This window comes from Bison bison, unplaced genomic scaffold, assembly GCF_000754665.1.
Source record: "Bison bison bison isolate TAMUID 2011002044 unplaced genomic scaffold, Bison_UMD1.0 scf7180017864527, whole genome shotgun sequence".
Taxonomy (NCBI): Eukaryota; Metazoa; Chordata; class Mammalia; order Artiodactyla; family Bovidae; genus Bison; species Bison bison.
This window is the reverse complement of record NW_011495078.1, coordinates 9,781,510-9,802,323: the sequence shown is the minus strand read 5'-3', so window position 1 is coordinate 9,802,323 and position 20,814 is coordinate 9,781,510. Positions and strand designations below refer to the sequence as shown.

The 20,814-nt window shown below is 41.2% G+C and overlaps 1 protein-coding gene across 1 annotated transcript in view; it reads right to left on the bottom strand.

The window, feature by feature from the left end:
* Positions 1 to 20,814, bottom strand: part of NALCN (sodium leak channel, non-selective) — a 284,614-nt gene that overhangs the window by 81,341 nt on the left and 182,459 nt on the right. Inside the window, exons 15-16 of the mRNA XM_010831483.1 lie at positions 13,291 to 13,427; positions 11,861 to 12,002 (exon numbers count right to left, since the gene is read on the bottom strand). Of these exons, the coding sequence (XP_010829785.1) occupies positions 11,861 to 12,002; positions 13,291 to 13,427 (279 nt within the window). The remainder of the gene's footprint in view (positions 1 to 11,860; positions 12,003 to 13,290; positions 13,428 to 20,814) is intronic.

Below are 20,814 nucleotides of genomic sequence, written 5' to 3'. Positions count from 1 at the left end.
TTTCTACTAGGCGAAGACACAGCAAGAAAGCAAACACCCGTGACTCAGGAAAAGGAGCAAACGCTGACTTTGCCGACACCTTGATCTTGGTTCCCAGCCTCTAGAGCTGTGAGAAATAAATGTTTGCTGTTTAAGCCCCCCAGTCTGTGGTATTTTGTTATAGCAGCTCAAACAGACTAAGGCACCATTCAAAACATGTGGCTCTCAGTTTGTGAACCTGCTTTTTCCTAGAGTTCGTGGCTTACCTTGGTTTGTTGTAAGTATTGTTTATAGACTTTGGTGCATTATATAGGCATTCTGTTTATTTTCCTATGGGAATTACAGGAGATTAAGAAACTATGCCAATGTCTCTGTCACTTTCCCGGAAGGCTCCTTAATTTTCCCTTGTTGAATTTTGCAGATTTATCACTTCTATTAGTCTTTTTAAAGAACACAGTTCTATTGACACTTTTATTGATTCTTTTTCTCCTTTTCAATTAGTGTCTGCTTTTAGCTTTATTATCTCTCCTCTGCTGCCTTACTGTGTTGCTGGTTGATTCTTTTCTAAACACTTGAGTTAAATACTTGGAAGGTTAATGTCAGCACTTATTCCTTTACTTACTTTATTCAAGGCCATGATTTTTCCTCTAAAAATGCCTTTAGTTACTTCTCACAAAGTTTGATATATACAACATGCATTATTTTTCAGTTCTAGAAGCTTTTTTTTCCATTGTGGTTTCCTCCATACTCCCTCAGTTATTTGGAAGTGGTTTTAAAGTTTCTAATGTGTGGGTGTTTTGTTTTTTTTGTAGTCGTTATTTAGTTTCTAACTTTATTATATGTTGGCCAAATGATGCCTAACATACTGATTTGGTTTCTCTTCAGAATTCCTTCAAAGGGTAGTAAATGGTCATGTTCTGTAAATCATTCATGTGTTCTTGAATCAGAATGCATATTCTTTAGTCACTGAATGAAGAATTGTATAAATGGTCATAACACGAAACTGGTAAACTGTATATTTCAAATCCATTAAATCCTTATTCATTTCTTTGGCTCTTTGATCATATGGTGAGGTACTATATTACATATTTTAAACTTAATCTTCAAATTAATCCTCATAGGTAGGTATTATTATCTCTCTTTCTCTATCTCTCTCTCTTTTTATTTTTTAACAGATGAGAGATCTGAGGTTCACAAAAATTAGGTTCTCTAAGGTTACTCAGATAATAGATTGCAGAATTATGAATAGAGTTCTGGATTGGACAGTTTTTTACTATATCATGATGTCTATGCGAAATATCATATTATTTTAAAAGTATTTACAAAGCAGTATTAAATAAAAGAAAAATTAAAAAGCATTTTGAAAACTCTACTGTAATAAAACATTGTTTGCTTGAGTTGAAAGAATTTGTTTACACGTACAACGTGCTCTTACTTGTCCCAACGCCTAATGCAAAATCTTAACGAGCCAAATTCTTCCTTTCCTCTATGTAAGCATAATTGATCTTTCAGAATAACAACCATGAAGCATTAAAAGAGATCAATGACCTTTCTAACCCATTAGAGTCAGGATGGTTTACCGGATTTATATTTCACATTTACTGAATCTTAAAATCAGGGATCCGTCACAACTTTTAGCTAATTGGAACATTAATTCAATTTATTTAATCAACTGGAAGTAAACACAGGCCTATCAGGGAATATTAGATTCCTCTGGGGTGCTCCTTGCTTATATCTGAAGAACATTCTTTCACTGTAGTAACCTTCAAAATGGAGCCACTCATATTTATTTGAGAAAGAAACCCACAAATATTATAACATTCAACTAGCTTTTCTGTTTTGGAGTTGTCAACAATACATTTCTGTTGCTAAGCGGGAAAAAGTTTGAGAGGCCTTAGTTTTCTTTTCTCACCTTGAAAATGTTGACAGATTGATATTAAGTGGGAAAGCATTTATAAAAACACATCCATTAGCCCCAAACCATGGTCCAATGAGCAAGCCTTGATGAATGTCATACTGCGGGAAGAGTGTAGTATAATTATTGTAATGAACCACTTTATTGAACAAGTCTCCTACATAAAATATAGTAATTGGAAATAAGCAATTACTTAAAATTATACAGGTTGAAGGTGGTATCTCATTTATCTGTATTTGAATTTTTCATGCACCTGTGAACTGAAAATTAATCCCAAAGTGCATATGACAGATCCTGTGCACGGCAAGATGTTTCTTTCCATAAAATAAACTTATTTGTAGAATCGACATTATGCTTAGAAAGGAAAAAATAAAATTAAAGGTGACTAGTGTCAGTGGTAGCAATGTTAAAAGAGACCTATTACAATGTATATAAAGGTGAATATCATTGTACTAGCAAGTCAGGAAGGTTTGAAAACTGTCTTAAATGTGACTTTTGTAAAAAGGAGGCTTTAGATGATGGGTCAAGATTTCTGATCTTAAGTTATTTCAATAATGTAAATTCTGAATCTCAAGAAAACAACAGGCATGAAAGTTAGAATATACACATAGATGTATGTGGACAGAATTGGGCTTTCCTGGTGGCTCAGTGGTAAAGAATTCAGCTGGCAATGCTGGGGACTTGGGTTTGATCCCTGGGTTGGGAAGATCTCCTGGAGAAAGAAATGGCAACCCACTCCAGCATTCTTGCCTGGAGAATTCCATGGACAGAGGAGCCTGGTGGGCTACAGTCTATAGGTTCGCAGAGTTGAACATGACTGAAGTGACTTCGCACACCTGCATGCACAATATATAGTGCTAACTAGTAATAAAACACAGTATATGCTGGGTAGATTTAGATTATACAGGTAAAAGCAAAATGATTTCATGGCTATTTTATATATATATATATATATATACATATATGAACTCTGGGAGTTGGTGATGGACAGGGAGGCCTGGCGTGCTGCGATTCATGGGGTCGCAGAGTCGTACACGACTGAGCGACTGAACTGAACTGATGCACACACTCATATAAACAGAAAGACAAAGACTGAAAATCTGTAGAGATTTAAAAAGATGAGTGGATTTATGATTCTGGGAGAAAATGCCAGATGCTTTTACCCAAACAGCTGTTTGTGAATTTAAAACCCACGGCACTCTGATAGTAGAAGGAACAGCCCTTGGTATCCTATTACAATTCAACTGTATTTGAACTTCAGAGCCAAAGAACAAGAATGTCAGCAGGAGCACCAACTATAACACATTGAGACTTCAAGGAATATAAAATTTGTAAGGACAACGATACTCAAAAGGGAAGAATATTTTAAAAGTACAGCAAAATGTAGATTTCAAAGGTAGGTTTCGTTTCAGTGTCAGCTCTCTCAAACCTGTTGTGGAGCCTGTACTGAGAATACTTGATCAAAGTCTTTCTATATTATGTATAATATAGATTGATTAACTTTTTAAAAAAGCTTTTTATTTATTTATTGACCTTTAGTTGGAGCATGTGGGATCTAGCTCCCTGACCCAGGATCAAACCCGGGCCCCCTGCATTGGGAGTGCAGAGTCTTAGTCACTGCACCACCAGGGAAGTCCTTTTAGGCTGATTTACATTTGATCCCAAATAAATATGCATGAAGGGCTTCCAAGGTGGCTGAGTGGTAAAGAATCTGCCTGCCAAAGCAGGAGACGCGGGTTTGATCATGGGTCAGGAAGATCCCCTGAGAAGGAAATGGCAACCCACTCCAGTATTCTTGCCAGAGAAATCCCATGGACAAGGGAGTGTGGTAGACTACAGTCCACAGGGTCTCAAAGAGCTGAACACGATCGACTGACTAATGCACACACAGGTGGATTACGGTCCATGGGGTTGCAAAAGAGTCTGACACAACTTAGCGACAATACAACAAGGAATGCAAACAAATTACATGTAATTCCAAACCAAACGTGATCACACAATTATTCTGCAAAAAAAGAAAATCAATGATAGAGAATCCCTACTCTCATGTTAGCTGAAAGCAGGAACATGTGTTTTTGATCCAGGACTGAGCACGCTGCATATAAAAGTCCCTAAGAAATGACTGTCAAGTAAATAGCATGCATACAAATGCAACTGCATTTTAATTTGAGTTCAAAAACGTACTGCAAAGATCAATAAAAATGGGGGAAAAAAGTTTCCATTTAATTGGTGCATTTTTTTTTGCTTGTTTGTTTCCTTTCCATTACTATTGTGAATACGTGGGCAATCAATTATCTACTAAAGCCTTCATATGCTACAGAGAAAACTGGCAGGGTTTTCATATTGGCTTTGATGAACATGCTTCTTCCCTCCCCGGGACCATACTACTTTGTATCCTTGTGATGAGGCCCCTGCTTAGTGGTAGCATCATGCTCTGTCCCAGTCTTCTCCCAGAGAGGTTTGAATGGCACTACAGAGTTGCTAAGCTATTATTTTAGAAAATTCTTTCAGAGTAAAAGCCAGAAAGATGAAAACAGGCTATTCTCTCTTTTTTTAAAGTGAGTTAACGTTCACCATGGAAATTATAGATCAGGCCGAGTATGTGCGGAGTTACTGGAACAAATCATTGAACACTCTATAATCATGTAGAAAATTATAAAATGCAGGATGGCAATCAACCAGTCTTTGTGAACAGTAAACCTTTCTAGAACAACTTAATTTACTTCTCGAGAGGCAAAGGCACTGGGTAGGCAATGCGGGTAGCAAATGAAATATCATCAAAAATCAGACTTTAAAAAAATCAGATTCATGGACAATGAGAAAAATAAATCAGCAACTAATATATTGTGCTCAACTAGATTGCTACCTCTTAAGGTTAATTTAAGTAAAAGTAAAGTTTCTTGGTTGATGACTGTAAGTGCACTTGCTGAATCTGACTTCATGGCATGGTTTAATTACAGTAACTTTTTTCTCTTGTTTCTTTTTAGGCCACTCTGTGCGGCTTGTGAGAGCTTAGTTCCCCAACCAGGGATGGAACCTGGGCCCTGGCAATGCAAGCACTGAGTTCTAAGCAATGGATCACTAGGGAATTCCCTAAAGTAGCCTTTCTTATCCAATGTGATAGGCACATCATATACTATGCCAGGTATGATGCTAAGCATTTAACATATAATTATTTAATTCTTGTAACAAACCTTAAGAATAACAACGATCTCTGTTTTTTAGATAAGAGTTGGCACTTACATCACATAATCAGTATTACTGGTCTTTATGACTGTTCTATTTTGCTTCTCACCAGCAGATATGCTATCCATTATCTTTCCAAATACTTCCTTCTGCCTGGAGCACCTACTTCTTCTATTGCTCAATCTTCCTTCTCTGGTAGGAAGGATTATATACCTTCATTCTGGAGAAGGACACGGCAACCCACTCCAGTATTCTTGCCTAGAGAACCCTGTGGACAGAGGAGCCTGCGTCTATGGGGTCGCACAGAGTTGGACTTAGTATAAATGCACGCGTTGGAGAAGGAAATGCCAACCCACTCCAGTGTTCTTGCCTGGAGAATCCCAGGGACAGAGCAGCCTGGTGCGCTGCCATATGGGGTCGCACAGAGTCGGACATGACTGAGGCGACTTAGCAGCAGCAGCAGCATACCTTTATCCATTCATACGTGTTTCTCCACATAAGACTAAAAGATTCTAAAGGGCATAGTTCAAGGGCACAGTTCCCGTCCGATTCACTGTTGAATTCCCATAGCCCATAGGAGTGCCATACGAGTAACAGGCTTTCCATAAATGCTTGTTGAAAGACTGAGTGAATCTTGAAGTCTTATAGAAATGAAAATGGTAAACGAAATACAGTAATTACTTTTTTTCACTTTCCTCCCCATTTGTACATGTGTTAGCTATTGATTATGAAGGCTTATTGTGGAAATTTCTATGTGTTTAGCAGAAGACAGCAGATGTTATCTGCTGTTGGAGAAATAAATCCTCACTCTTTATCACACGGGTTCCAGTGACTGTTCTGGGAAGTGCAGAACCACAAGGTGACGGGGACAGCCCTCATCTCTCCGTCTGTCTCGTGCTGATGTGACTCTGGGATGTGCCCTCGTGTTCCCCAGACACGAGGTTCTGACCCCAGAAGAGGCGCCCCAGCCGAGGCTGAAGTCAGAAGGATCAGAGAGGTCCATCAAAGACAGTATCTCAGATCCAGCCATGGTGGAGGCCTTGACTTTGGTGAGATGACTCACTTCTGAGCGCTGAGCGGGTTGCTCTTACTAACAGGTCTCCCAGAAAGCCAAGTTCACATCTCAGTTTATTGCTATTATTATTAACAAACACTCTACTTAGAAAATAGAGGGTTTAATTTCAATAATTTGTTGTTGTTCAGTCAGTAAGTTGTGTCCAACTCTTTATGACCCCATGGACTGCATCACACCAGGCTTCCCTCTCCTTCTCTATCTCCTGAAGTTTGCTCAGATTTATGTCCATTGAGTTGGTAATGCTATCTAATTATCTCATCCTCTGTCGTCCCCTTCTCCTCCTGCCTTCAATCTTTTCCCAGCATCAAGGTCTTTCCCAACTAATCAGCTATTCCCATCAGGTGGCCTAAGTATTGGAACTTCAGCATCAGTCCTGCCAATGAATATTCAGGGGTGATTTCCTTAGAATTTCAATAATACAGAGGGAAAAAATGAGTAGAAAACTGCTACCTGATTTTCTACTGCTTGCAAACTAGAAAGAATCCTTCAGGATCTGCAGGTTTATCCTTTAATTAGGAAGAAAGGGAACCCCTTGAAGATTCCCATGGGGGTGTAGGGGAAAGGGAAGGGTAAGAGATGTGGGGATTGGCACTTGGGAACCCATTTCTATGGGGTTCAGAAGGACATTCACCCCAAGGGAAAAGTGGGACCACACTGATGTCTTTTTCCTTTAGGATTTGATTAAGCCACACAACATTTAAAGCCATCACACATTTAAAGATGTTAGATTTTTGTTTGCTTTTTGCTTATGGAGAAGGACAGGTATTTTTAAATGAGGTGATAAAGGTAATCAAACAGGGCTATTTTAAAAAACATGGTCTCTGCAAAGTGAGGTTGCCATGGGAATTTCTTACAGTTGTTCAAAGCCAGGGTAATTACTTGAGAAAATCTTGCTTAACATGTGCTTTTGCTTTCTTGCACTGTCTAATCAAACACACATCCACCCTCACCCCTCCTGGCTTTTGTTGTCAGGTCTTCCCCTTAACTTGTGATTTCTAGGTTCCTGGGGACTCTGTTCTTCTTTGGCAAGAAAAAAGGAAGCTGCTCTAGTGCAGAGGGAGTCAGAAGTTTCTCCTGACAGGTAATTGTTAGGAGAAAAGTTTGATTAATACTCTACTGTTCCTTGGTTCACCGTATGAGAATCACTGAAAGCCAGCCTCTCATTTTCTTCTGATTTCTTACTTGTTTTGGGGAAAACAACCCAGGAGAGTTTCTTCACACAGAGCCAAGGGCCTTGCTCTCCACTGGACACTGACCGATGTTTCCAAAGGCAGCTGGAATGTAATAGAAATTTACAAGCGCTTGCTGAGAAACGCTCTGTTCAGGAATTTTGCTGTGTGTATATTTTTGTTTTTAAGTGGCTTTTAGAGGTTTCTTAAGAAAAATGAAAAAGGTTTGCCATATTTAAAAAAACAGATACCAAGGACTTCCCTGGTGTTCCAGTGATTAAGAGTCTGTGCTTCCAATGCAGGGCACGCAGGTTCGATCCCTGGCAGGGGAACTAAGATCATAGAAGCTGCAAAGCACAGCCAAAAGACAAACAAAAAACCCTAAAAATACAGATTCCAGACTACTTTCTCCTTGATTTCTAAATACTTCCCTTAATTTGTTATCACTGCAATTCATTAAGTGGGATTTTCTGTCTTGGGTTTCCCTGGCCCAAAGCCCTCGAGGATGACAGATCCTAAGTATTTATGAAGAGCACCAGGAGTGTAAGCTGGAAACAGCGAATCTTCAAAGAATTAAGTCTGCTTTCCTAGAAGCCTAAGGAAAGTCAAAGCTTTGAGAATGGGTGGCCACCCAGGGAAGTCTTTTTTTTTGCTGTCACAACAGCATAGCCAGCTACTGCTGAGATGAGCAGATGAACTATGGTCCCTACGTGCCCCTTTCCAGATGTTGAAGGCTGTGAAAAGATGAACGATATTGTTCCAACTGTAGTTTATCTACATACGGCCAATGAGGGATGAAGGGCAACTTAAGCACCGCTGATGGTTTTCCGTGTATAAGACCATGTACTGTGAGAATCAACCGAACTTCTAGATGGGGACTGCCTGCAGTCTCCCAAAGGTTCCAGTCCCTTTAGAGCTGAGGGACTTGGATCCCCCGAGGATCAGGCTCTTTGCTAGTTCACTGTATATTAGGGGATTATGAGAGGACTCAGGTTACAGAATAAGGCTATAATTGTTTTCTTACTTGTAAGATAGTTAAAAGTAACAGTTAAGCAAGAATATAAAAAGAAGCCACAACACATAAGGACATGAAACAGATCAGAGATGGCATTTGAAATTCCTCGACCTAACCCAAGGTGCATATTCAAAAGCAGAGACATTGCCAACAAAGGTCCATCTAGTCAAGGCTATGGTTTTTCCTGTGGTCATGTATGGATGCGAGAGTTGGACTGTGAAGAAGGCTGAGAGCCGAAGAATTGATGCTTTTGAACTGTGGTGTTGGAGAAGACTCTTGAACCAATCCATTCTGAAGGAGATTAGGCCTGGGATTTCTTTGGAGGGAATGATGCTAAAGCTGAAACTCCAGTACTTTGGCCATCTCATGCGAAGAGTTGACTCATTGGAAAAGACTCTGATGCTGGGAGGGATTGGGGGCAGGAGGAGAAGGGGATGACAGAGGATGAGATGGCTGGATGGCATCACTGACTCGATGGACGTGAGTCTGAGTGAACTCCGGAAGTTTGTGATGGACAGGGAGGCCTGGCGTGCTGTGATTCATGGGGTCGCAAAGAGTCGGACACGACTGAGCGACTGAACGGAACGGACTGAACCCAAGGTGGAGATCACCAGGCAGGCAGGGATGATGATGAACTCACAGATGTTTCAAATTCCCTTCAGATGCCCCTTCTCCTCCCACCCTCCTACCCCCACGTTGATCTTTCATTTTTTCTCACCTATTTCGAAATAGTCTGTTCAGGAAACGTGAGAGACATCATGTTTCCTCGCAGACAGAAAATACATTTTCAGAGAATAAGAGTTCAATTTTGTGTTGATATTTCCAATGGATATCATTAGTAGGGATTAAAAATATGCAAGCTGTGGATGTGTCAAGTTTGGCATCTAATTATACCAGCTTTCAGCATCCTTCCTGGAAAGGGCAGGTCATAACCACAGCCCAGACTGGGGCTTCACAGCACATTCTCTGGCTTAAAGTCCATTTCTGAAATAAATTTAGAAAATAAGGCAATCTGTGTTTTTGTATGTAAAGTGCAATTTTAGTCCGATCGGCTGAAACCAGGCCATTATCCTTTGACTGGCTTATCCACCAACACAGAAATGTTTCTGCTTCTATGCCATGTACACAATACTGAGTAAACATAACTATGGGGAAAGAGACAGGACAAGTTTAATAAGAACTTTTTAAAAAGAGTATAAGTCTTTGTGTATGTGCGTGCAAAGTCACTTCAGTCATGTCCGACTCTTTGCAACCCCGTGTACATAGCCTGCCAGGCTCCTCTGTCCATGGATTCTCCAGGCAAGAATACTGGAGTGGGTTGCCATGCCCTCCTCCAGGGGATCTTCCCAACCCAGGGATTGAACCTGTATCTCTTTTCGTCTCCTGTATTTGCAGGCGGGTTCTTTACCACTAGTACCACCTGGGAAGCCTGGAGAAGAAACACACTACAGAATAAATGAACATCAGCATCATGTGTGTGTGAGTCGCTCAGGCGTGTCTGACTCTTTGTGACCCCATGGACTGTAGCCCGCCAAGCTCCTCTGTTCATGGGATTCTCCAGGCAAGAACACCAGAGTGGGTTGCCATTCCTTTCTCCAGGGGATCTTCCTGACCCAGGGATTGAAGCCAGGTCTCCTGCACTGCAGGCAGATTCTTTACTGTCTGAGCCACCAGGGAAGCCCCATCGTCATCATCATTGAGAATAAAATCACCAAACTACAGCAGAGAATGGGGGAACTGGGGGAGTGTTAAAGGGCAGAAGTTTGTTTCATTCTGGGAGGGGATGGGAGAAAAGGAGAAGAGGAATAATAAACATCCTCTGAAGTGTAACCTTCGGAGAATGGGGAGAAACAGAGAATCTTGGATCGTGAAGGAATTGGTATTTTATGGCCACATAGTAATAGAGAAGTATAAACCGTAAGTCCCCTATAAATGAACCTTCAGGTTGAGAACGTTCGAAGATTCCAGCGTGCATTTCATCCGCATCGGGCATGAGTGTCACTGCAGCTCGCATCCCACCCCACTCCGTCTCCCATCCCTGATGACCCTCCAGCTCTACCGCCTCCCACCCCTCTCTCTCCTCCAGTTAGGAGCTCTTCCTGCCTGCCCCTCGATGCCAGCCCCTGTGAACCAGCTACTGTACTGTACTACTGTCCTCTTCAAGGTGCTGTACCTTGAAGTACAGTAGTGTACTTTTTTGTATTTCTTATGTATCATGTGTGAAAAGTGTCATAAAGCTATTATAATACAGTACAATACAGCTGACTGTGTTAGTTGGCTGCCAAGGCTAATTTTGTTGGCTTAAGAACAAACTGGACTTTCAAGTGCACTCTTGGGACAGAACTTGTTCGTACGTAGAGGACTTACTCTATTTGATGATAAGCCGCAGAAAACCGGTGGCAACAATTTAAAGGGTTAAAAGAGAAGCTAGGAGTTCCAAAAGAGAAATACGTGCAATTGAATTAGATGCTTTTGCAAACAAACTCTAATATGTAATCTCTTTCACAAACTCTGTGATCCATCTTTCATTTTCTAACTGTGGAATTTGGGAAAAAATTCCCTATCTACTTTTGAAATGATAAGTGAAAGTCAGTTGTGTCCAACTCTTTGCAATCCCATGGACCATAGTCCACCAGGCTTCTCTGTCCATGGGATTCTCCAGGCAAGAATACTGGAGTGGGTTGCCATTCCCTTCTCCAGGGGATCTTCCTGACCCAGCGATCGAACCCATGTCTCCTGCATTGCAGGCAGACTCTTTACCATCTGATCTACCAGGGAAACTCAAATGATAAAGACATAGGTAAATCAGAACATGGATAAGATAATGTGCCTAGAGATCATACCTGCCACAGGCCTTAGTAAACTCAATAAAGGTGGTTATTGGGACTAATTTTAGAGAAGCTTGCTCTAGTTAGTCTCCTTGGTATAATAACTGGAATAAGTATGGTCTCTTGCAGAAAGCAATGTATAGGCCACCGTTAAACCTGGGCTGAACTTGAGAGCTCAGAGCCCTTCCTTCTGCACGTGAAAAACTGCAGGTTTGGGGAGACTGTCAGCCTCCCGGAAGTCACCCAGCTGTCACACGTCACGGCTCAAAACCTGACTTGTAGAAATGAGAATTTTAAATTCCCAAATTTACAAATGTTAGGTTTAATGATCTCTTCAAAAGCTAAAATTATTTTCTTCATTATTCTCCTGAGACATTAGGATTTCAGGACCCAGTTCTGTGCCATGGTTCTTTTCTCTAACACCGCCCATCCTTCATTTGCTCAGTTGCCTCTGACTCTCTGCGACCTCCTAGACTGTAGCCCGCCAGGCTACATGGAATTTACCAGGCAAGGACACTGGAGTGGGTTGCCATTTCTTCCTCCAGAGTACCTTCCCGACTCAGGGAGCAAACTGGTGTCCCTTACATCTCCTGCATTGACAGGCAGATTCTTTACCACTGAGCCACCTGGGAAGCCCTTTCCTCTAACAAAGGCTTAAGGAAAAATCTGGTTGTTTGAGACAGTGGTTCTTACTTTTTGGTCAATGTATTTGTTGTCCTCAATCGCAGACCGTTTGGAGTGATCGCAGGATGAGGAAGATGTGGACGGAAGGCTTCGTAAGAGGCAGCAGGTGTCCTGTTGCTGGCGATCAATAAACTGCTTCATGAAACTTTCCCTTTGCAAAAGAAGCACACACACATCAAGCATTATTAACGACATGGAGCAAGGGCTGGGATGGCATTTTGCAAGGATGCATTTGCCTGAGCCAAGTGAAAGCAGTGACAAAAGTTCATAGAAAATAAGACCAAGAGGTGTTTAGATTTAATTGAAAATATTATTTGCAAAGTGTTTAATTTAGAGAAAAATTCCTGCATCTTCAGTCATTCCTGTTTTTAAAAAGTCATGTCCCTAAAATTACTTTTATGCAACAATATTCAGTAATTAATGGTATCTTTTGAACCTTATTGTGGTAATAAGATCTTAGTTCATCTCTCTGAATTTTCACTTATCGTAAGAATCCTTGAGATAATTTTACACTTCAAGACTCAAAATAACTCAATGAAACTTCATCTGATCTCTAAAGCATGGGGAGAATTCAAATAACATCTTTTCAAAATAACTGCTAATCTTGAATCTAATTTATGACTCTTATATACTTCGTATTTTCAGGTTTTAAATTTTGTTTTTTTTTTAAATCAGAAGTGCAAATATATTTTGATTTGAATTTTAAATTTATGGCATGACCTTCAGTCTCATACTTTTATAACCTTCCCATATAGTTGTTTTTAAAAGTAGTTACATAAAAATGTCATATCTGACATTATTCTAGTTATATTTGTAATTTTTGAGCTAGAACTGGAAGACTTTCCTTTAAACATCAAAAATAAGCGTTTTAAAGCATCTGCAGTATAAGTGTTTAACTTGACGGCAAAGGTGGTATAAAATCATATTAGTATGGGTATAAAATGCCATGGTTCCTCTTTTTAAAAAACTGGGAGACAAAGTATATTGTACCCAGATATGGCATTCTAAACAAATGCTGTCACAGTCATCCAGAAACCTGGCCGGTGGTCATTTCTCCATTTAGTTGAACTCAGAAGGGTCTCAGAGGCAATTTTATCCTGACATGGTTGAGGGTCAGAGGCCAGTGTCTGCCTACACACCATCTTTGCAAGTTGGACCACCTGCACCAGTTCCCTGGGACATCAAATTCCCGAGAAGCGGTGTCAGGCGGAAGCAGGGGTCGGTCGGCAGTCTTCCTGCCTGGGCTAACACAGGTGACTCTACTGTGGGTGTATTTTTTAAAGGGATCAGTGATTTTTAAGAAAGGAAGACAGAGTAGTAGCATGGATAAAAACTTACAAGGAAGCCACGCCCACATGAGTTTGAAAGGGACGAATCAGTCTTAAGATGAATGCTTTACAGTGTATTTGAGATAGACAAGTAAGGAAATACTTTAATACCTGATTTTAGGAACTGTAAAATCTGAAGGAAGCTTTGAGATCTTCACCATTTGCGGTCTGTTTGGAAATTTTTCAAAGATGCGAAGTCGCAAAGGGAGCTTTTCCTTGGTGTCTGCGTTTGCTTCACTTTGCTTTAACTAAGGAAAAAATAAGAGGAAGCGGGGGAATCTATATGTCACAGTCTATCAGAATATTTGAATCAAAGGAACAATGAGTTATTACATGAAGAAACAGCAGGTGGCAGTAAAGCCCCACCAAGTATTCAAAGTCTGAGCACTGAGAAAACCAAAAGGGAACCAAAACTAAATCAGAAAAAATAAAATTAGAAGAAAAATTTTTATTTTACCCTGAAACATAATCCCCTTTCCGTACCAAATATGATTTTTTTTATTGTTGACTGGCATTATCACTAACATATTTAAACAGCAAAATGTTTCATAAATATGTGTGCTGGAACTAGAAATCAAAAGAATTAAAACAAATAGAAATGAAAATCTCAAGGGGTAATGTTTGAAAGAGGGAAAATGTCAAGGAAATTGATCATTTTTAGTTTAGCAGATTAACGAAAGAAAAACTCAAACTGGAAACAACACATTTGGTACAAAAAGCCAGAGTTTTCTATGCAGTTACAAAGATGCTTGGGAATTATTCAGTTACATGCCATGAGCTATCTGGGGATTAGCAAGCAAATGGTTTTATTATTTGCTTATTTCTACTTCTATTAGTTTGTTTTTATATTTCTACAGATTAGGTTTCACGGAAAATGAGGATTTACATTACACACGCTGAGCTGAGAGGTCAAAAAGTACTTTAAATCAGGCAGTCTTTCTTGGTGAGGTTAGAGAAATAAGTTTCAAAAGCTACTTCTTATCCCTTGTGGGGTATATGCTTTTACTTTATAATGACAGTCTGTTCTGGGTTTGTGGAAAGATGAATGTGAGAGGCCAAGGAAGCCTTTATAAAGTCAACAGAGGTGGCAGCTCTTCCTTCCTACCATCTGCGGAAAACCAAACTGGCCAGAGAGACCATGAGCGTTATGAGGGAACATCCCAAGTTCAATGCCATTTATGGCTCAGTTGTCCAACTGCTTGTGAGCCCATAGGGAGATTCTACGTCCTGATTCCTAGTTTGGGAAACTTGCCATTTTTTTCTTCAAGAGTCCCTTGGACAGCAAGAAGTCAAACCAGTCCATCCTAAAGGAAATCAACCCTGAACATTCATTGGAAGGACTGATGCTGAAGCTGAAGCTCCAATACCTTGGGCACCTGATGCAAAGGGCCAACTCATTGGGGAAGACCCTGATGCTGGGAAGGATTGAGGGCAAGAGGAGAAGCGGGCAGCAGAGGATGAGATGGCTGGATGGCATCACTGACTCAATGGACATGAGTATAAGCAAACTCTGGGAGATAGTAAAGGACAGGGAAGCCTGGTGTGCTGCAGTCCATGGGGCTGCAAAGAGTTGGACATGACTTATTGATTGAATAACCACTAAAGGAACTATTCTTGCATTTTGGTTTTATATAATATGAATATTTCCCTTACCCATTTGTATATCTTCTATAGCTTTGTGAGTCATCTTTGACTCTCTGTCTTTGGTGGTGGATCATTTAGGGGAACAGGCCACCATTGTTCACCGCCTTCTCCCTCCCCGAGCAGGACACTGAACACAGCACGGTCTCAGTAATTTGACAGTTATGACAACAACAATGATGAAGAATGAGCTCCCAAAGGTGCAGAACAAACCCTGTGAGCATTTCCAGGAGATGCAGGCAATCAGAAAAACGGCTCCACATAAAAAGAGATGCATGAGCAAGAGACATGTTTCCCAAAAGTTTATTGGCACAACTCATAGAAAAATATTTGTAGTGGTAAGTAGAGCACCCAGGGGGAAAGAAAAACAGCTAATATGTTAACTCAGACCAGAGAGGAAGGCAATTCTAAAGGGCCAAAGACAGGCTGAGAAGACAGAACAGAAATGAAGCGTTTAATTCATGCGACTGCTGACTCATTTATTTACACATCGATGCAGTCACTTACAAATCAAACCCCATAGGCCAGGTTCCATGCTAAGCTCTGGAGACTGAAAGATAACTAAGATAGAGTATGTGCTCTCACGGAGCCCACATTATAACGGACAGTTATAGAAATAGATAATGGCAATAAAATACAATAGCCCTTCCAGCTGAGTCATACACAAAGTGTTGTGCACACAAGGTGAGGAACAAAGGGAGAAATTAGGATAAAAAAATAAAGCAGGTGCTGCTTTTCCTTCTAGAGACTTCTTGGTGGCAGAATTGCTACACGTGATCACATTAGTCAACACTGGAGCTGTGGGCCTGCAGGGACTGGGATGCATCTTTTATGAGTCTTCAAAGAGACAGAAGGGCAGATGGTATATTAATCAGGATATGCCATCAGAACAAAAACATGGAGGAGCTCTTTTCCTAAACACCTCGCAGCTGGCCCAGTCTCTGGATCTCCACTGGTGATCCCCTGGTCAGAAGCACCCCCTGGCTCCCGCCCACCCTCCCACCGTCACCCCGTGTGGTTTGGCTTCTTCAAATCTACCCCACACCTGCAGTCACAGTCATCTTTTCCTTTTCCGGCTTAAACCCTTCAACGGTGGTCCGCTGCTCTCAAACAAAACTGTCAGCCTCTAGGCTTCAGCAGCCGACTTGCTGTGACCTGTCCTTACCTGTCCCCACCTGTCCCGGCCTCACCTGGCCCTGGCCCACACTGTATTCCAGTCACGCCTGCCTCTCTCAGCTCCTCAAAAGTGTCCTGGCCTCTGACCCAGAGCCTCTGTCGCCCTGGGAGCTCCTCTCCTCCCTTTCCTCTCTTGTTCTTCATGAACTTCTACTTGCTTTTCTAATTTCAGTTCCATCAGCGATTCCCCAAGAAGCTTTCTCTCGTCACCAAGATTTCCCCCTCACGAGCCCAGGGCACAGCGGGTGGGACCATATGGAGTCGCCATGTTGGTGTAGGTCAAAGCAGACGACGAAATCGGTCATTTCTTATGCTTCAACCTAACACACACTGTTCCAGGTTCCTAGGACTGTGGTAACAAGTTGCTGTGAGATCAAATTGGTTAAAACAACAAAAACTGATCCTCTCCGCGCCCTGCAGGCTGGAAGTCCCGAGTCAGGGGAGCAGCGAGGCCGTGCCCTCTCTGAAGACGCCGGGGCAGCCCTCTTCCTTCACTCTCAGCTTCTTGGCCGCCCCCGGTGTCTCCTGGCCTGAAGCTGCGTCACTTCAGCCTCTCCCCCTGTCCCGCCTGGCCTGTGTGATTCCCTGTCTCTCTACTGGAATCTCCCTCTCTTCTCTCTTACGAAGACACCAATCACTGAAATCAGGGTTCACCTTAAACCAGGATGATCTTAACTGATCACACCTGCAAAAATCTAATTTCCCAATAAGGTCCCCTTCTGAGGCTCCTGGTGGACATCACTTTGCAGGGACACGGAAAAACCACTACACGGAGCATCATTTGAACCTAGCGTGTCTGACCTGAACGCTCTCTCTGTCTTTCCTGAGACTGGAAACTCTTGGAGGACAAGGAGCATATGGGGATTTTCCATTATTCCGTATCTGGGGTTGGCCACAATATTTGACACAGAGGAAGCTAAATAGGCATTTGTTGAATAAATAATTACACAGATCAGAGGGTGGAACTACAGTCTCCAGCAGATAACTGGGAAATAGAAAAGAAGGATTTTAGGTATAGTCTAAAGAATGGAGAGATAAGCAGAAAATTTACTACTTGAATAAATTTGTTGGTGTGAAATACAGGTGTCCCTGGATTTACAAAAGAGAATAAAATTAGACTGTGGCGTTTCACCTGAACGTATGTCTGCCACTGATGAACAGAGGAAGGTTTAGAATAAATTTACACGTAATATTTTGTAACATTTAATCAAATATCCTAGAATACAATGTTTAATATATGTATGTTACCAGTATTAAAAAATAATCCCATGCCTATGTTTTTAAAATGGATCTCATCTTATTCTAACTTGTATTAGAGTTATTTATACTCCCTAAAGCTTGTAAGCTCCTTAAGGGTAAGATTCCACTTTTAATTTACTTTTACAGCACCTTCTAGAGAGTAGAAATAGAACAACTGTTTGTGACTAAACGGGTTTGAACTCAGCGTGAGTTGACCATTGCACTGTAAAACTGAAAAAAAGCAGGCCAGAAAATCTTTTGATGACTCAGAAGGCTCTTCAGGATCCTGCAAACTCTCCTTTTGACTATTGGGCATTGCTGCCAAATTGATGTGCCTAAAGGGGCAATTAAAACAGACAAAGAGGGACTTCCCTGGTGGTCCAGTGGCTAAGATCCTGTTGTCCCAGTGCGGGGGCCCAGGTTTGATCCCTGGTTAGGGAACTGGATCCCACACGCCACAACTGAAAAGATCCCATGTGCTGCAACTAAGACCCACTGCAGCCAAATAAATAAATTTAAAATAATAAATAAGATAGAGAACGACGAGCAGCTGCTGGAACAGTGGGCATGTCTGCTTTCATGCTGAGGCACTAATGAGAATCTTCTACCCGTGAGAAGGGGCCTCTTTCTGAGTACCAGGGACCACGTGCTCCTTCTCTTGTTTCCAGGTAAGCAGCATCAGCAAGGATGAAGATACGGCCACCCGGCAACCCGGCAAATCCTCTCCTGGGCGTACACCTCCCAGACCTGTGTGCATGCCCAGCACAGCTACACCCTCCCAAACCCACAGCAGTGTCGTCTGTAAGAGTTGCAAGCTTACACTCTCATGTGCACATCAGCCTCCGAAGAGAAGAGCCAATACGGATCCATTGAAACATCTGAGCCAACGAACAACATCCAAGCACAAAACCGGGGTGAATTTCACAGTACAATGTTGAGCGAAGGAAGCCAGATAAAACAAACAAGCACACACTGAATGATCCCATGAATATAAACACCGGGCAGCACCAATCTGTCTGCTTGGTACCCAGAGAGCACTGGGGTGAGGGAGAAGCTTGGTGACTGGATTGGTTACAGGGAGGGGCTTTGAAGCTATGGTCAATACTTCACGAGCTGGGTGCTGGGAGGCTTCAATTTGTAAAAATTCAGCAAAATGCCTACTTCGCTTCTCAGGTGGCACTAGTGGTAAAGAACCCACCTCCGAATGCAGGAGATGCTGGAGACAAGGGTTAGATCCCTGGTGGGGTTGGGGAGATCCCTTGAAGGAGGGCATGGCAATCTATGCTTGTATTCTTGCCCGGAGCATCCCATGGATAAAGGAGTCTGGTAGGCTACGGTCCACAGGCTTGCCAAGAGTTGGACATGAATGAAGTGACTTAGCACACATGCATGCATAAGTATATTATAGTAAAGTAAAAAGTTTTTTTTTTTTAAAGACCAGATAATGCATTTGCGTACAATCATTTAATTCTTACTTCACTGCTATTAACCTCCATTACCTTGACCATTTCTTCTTCCCTAGCCCATGATCAGGACTGAGCTACAAAAAAATAAAAAGAAGAAGAAAGTGTAAGATGGGTTTAGAGGGTGTGTGTATGTGGAAGGAATGGGCAGTGGAGGGGGATAAGGCAGCCAGGATAAAGGGATGTGTTTCATAGTATTTTGAAGCCACTGTAAAGTTTCTTTAATATGTGATAAAATGGTATTATAGCTTTTATCCAACTTCATTCCCCTTCTGCATGTAAGCACAGATTTTCCAAGATTAAATTTACCTTGATGCAAATGAGTGAATAATATGGATTATGTTGGATATACTGGGTAATAATCTAAGATCATTATACTATATCATAAAAGACCTCAACATACAGTGTTTGCAATTGTAAATTTCCACTTAAAAATTATTTCAAAGATTATGATTCTTGAACGGAAGAAACATAGCGCAAAGAATCCCAGGATTTTTTTTTTCTCTATATTGAAAAACCTAATGCAAAGAACAGTCCAAAGGAAGGAGGTTATAATGGTTTCAACTGAGCATGAAGTCTGGCTGGAGCAGATAGACTACACGATAGCTTTGCAATAGACTCACATGATTTGAAAAAAAAAAAAAAAAGACATTTTGCAAAAAGGAAATTAGAATCAAAGGAAAAAAATTTCAAACCTTGAGCTTTAAAAAAAAATATAAATCATCTCAGCTCAGCGCTATTCTATGGCTCGGCATCTGTCTTGCTGAGATATCATTGCACACTGGGCGGCTGAAAGCCTTTTCCTTTACTTGTGTTTCTCAAGAGAGTTGGGAGTGATTGGTCTGCATAACACATACCCTGTTCTGCCTCATCGCTTAAATCTTCCATATTTCAGCCTGGGCTTTCTTCTGTTAAAATATTCAAGCATTATTCGGTTTCAGTGCCTGTCTGAATGCAGCAACAAATAACTGAATGAAGGATTACATTAAATAAAAAAATTTTTTTTCTAACTTTTGGTGTGATTTTCTAAAAGAAAACAATTTAAAAAGTGTCAGGCTTGGGGAAGCTTCTCATTTGAAAATCTAGTTCATGCTGGCTTGAAAAATGTGGATAGATCTGAGGGTTAACGTAACTGAAGAGTATTTTGTGGCTCTTCCAGATATGAACAAGGACCAGATTTTGCTCAGTCTGGAGGAAGGCTCCTCTGTGTCACCTGAGTAAATCAAAGTGGAATTCTCTTTGCTTCTTTCCATGACAGCATTTGCTGGTTTTTCTGGATTGATACATGACTCAGTAAATCAGAATGGAGACTCTTCCTAAAGCAAAACTAGTAGTCTTCAAGGAAGTTTCTCTATTTTGTTTTTGTGATTTTACAACCCAAACTGCAGATGCTTTATTGGCAGTATTGATCAAACATGTTGGTTTTTTATTAAAGTCTCTATCAGTCAATCATAAAGAAAATCAACCTGGAATATTCATTGGAAGGACTGATGCTGAAGCTCCAATTCTTTGGCCACCTGATGCGAAGAGCCTACTTGCTGGAAAAGACCCTGATGAAGACTGAAGCAAAAAGAAGAAGGGGGTGGCTGAGCATGAGGTGGTTGGAGGCATCACCGACTCAATGGACATGAGTTTGAGCTAACTCCAGGAGATAGTGAAGGACAAAGGAGCCTGGCTTGCTGCAGTCCACGGGCTCACAGAGTCAGACACGACTTAGTGACTGAACAACAGCAGCAATGACATCCCTAAGCTGCACTGTGGACATTTCATTCACTTTCATGCTCTTGAAAGAACTTGCTCTGAACCTAAGAACTTACAGGCTTTAAACATCCTGCAGAAAGTTCTTTGTGCAGAAATAGAGGTACTATTTCCAATAAGACTAAGCTCGCAGGAAATGTTAGCAACTTACTAACAGAAAGAAAACTATTAAAAAGCTGGAAAACCAAATTATGCTGAATGGATGTTTTCCTTATATTAATATTATTGTCCCTTAAAATCCTATTAATGGAATGAGAGGTTTCCTTGAGACAGCAATAATGAACAGAGTTTGCTTTTGTGCGTTTTTTCCTCTAGGTCCCAAACAACTCTCTCTTACATTTTAATCTGTCTTGTGTTA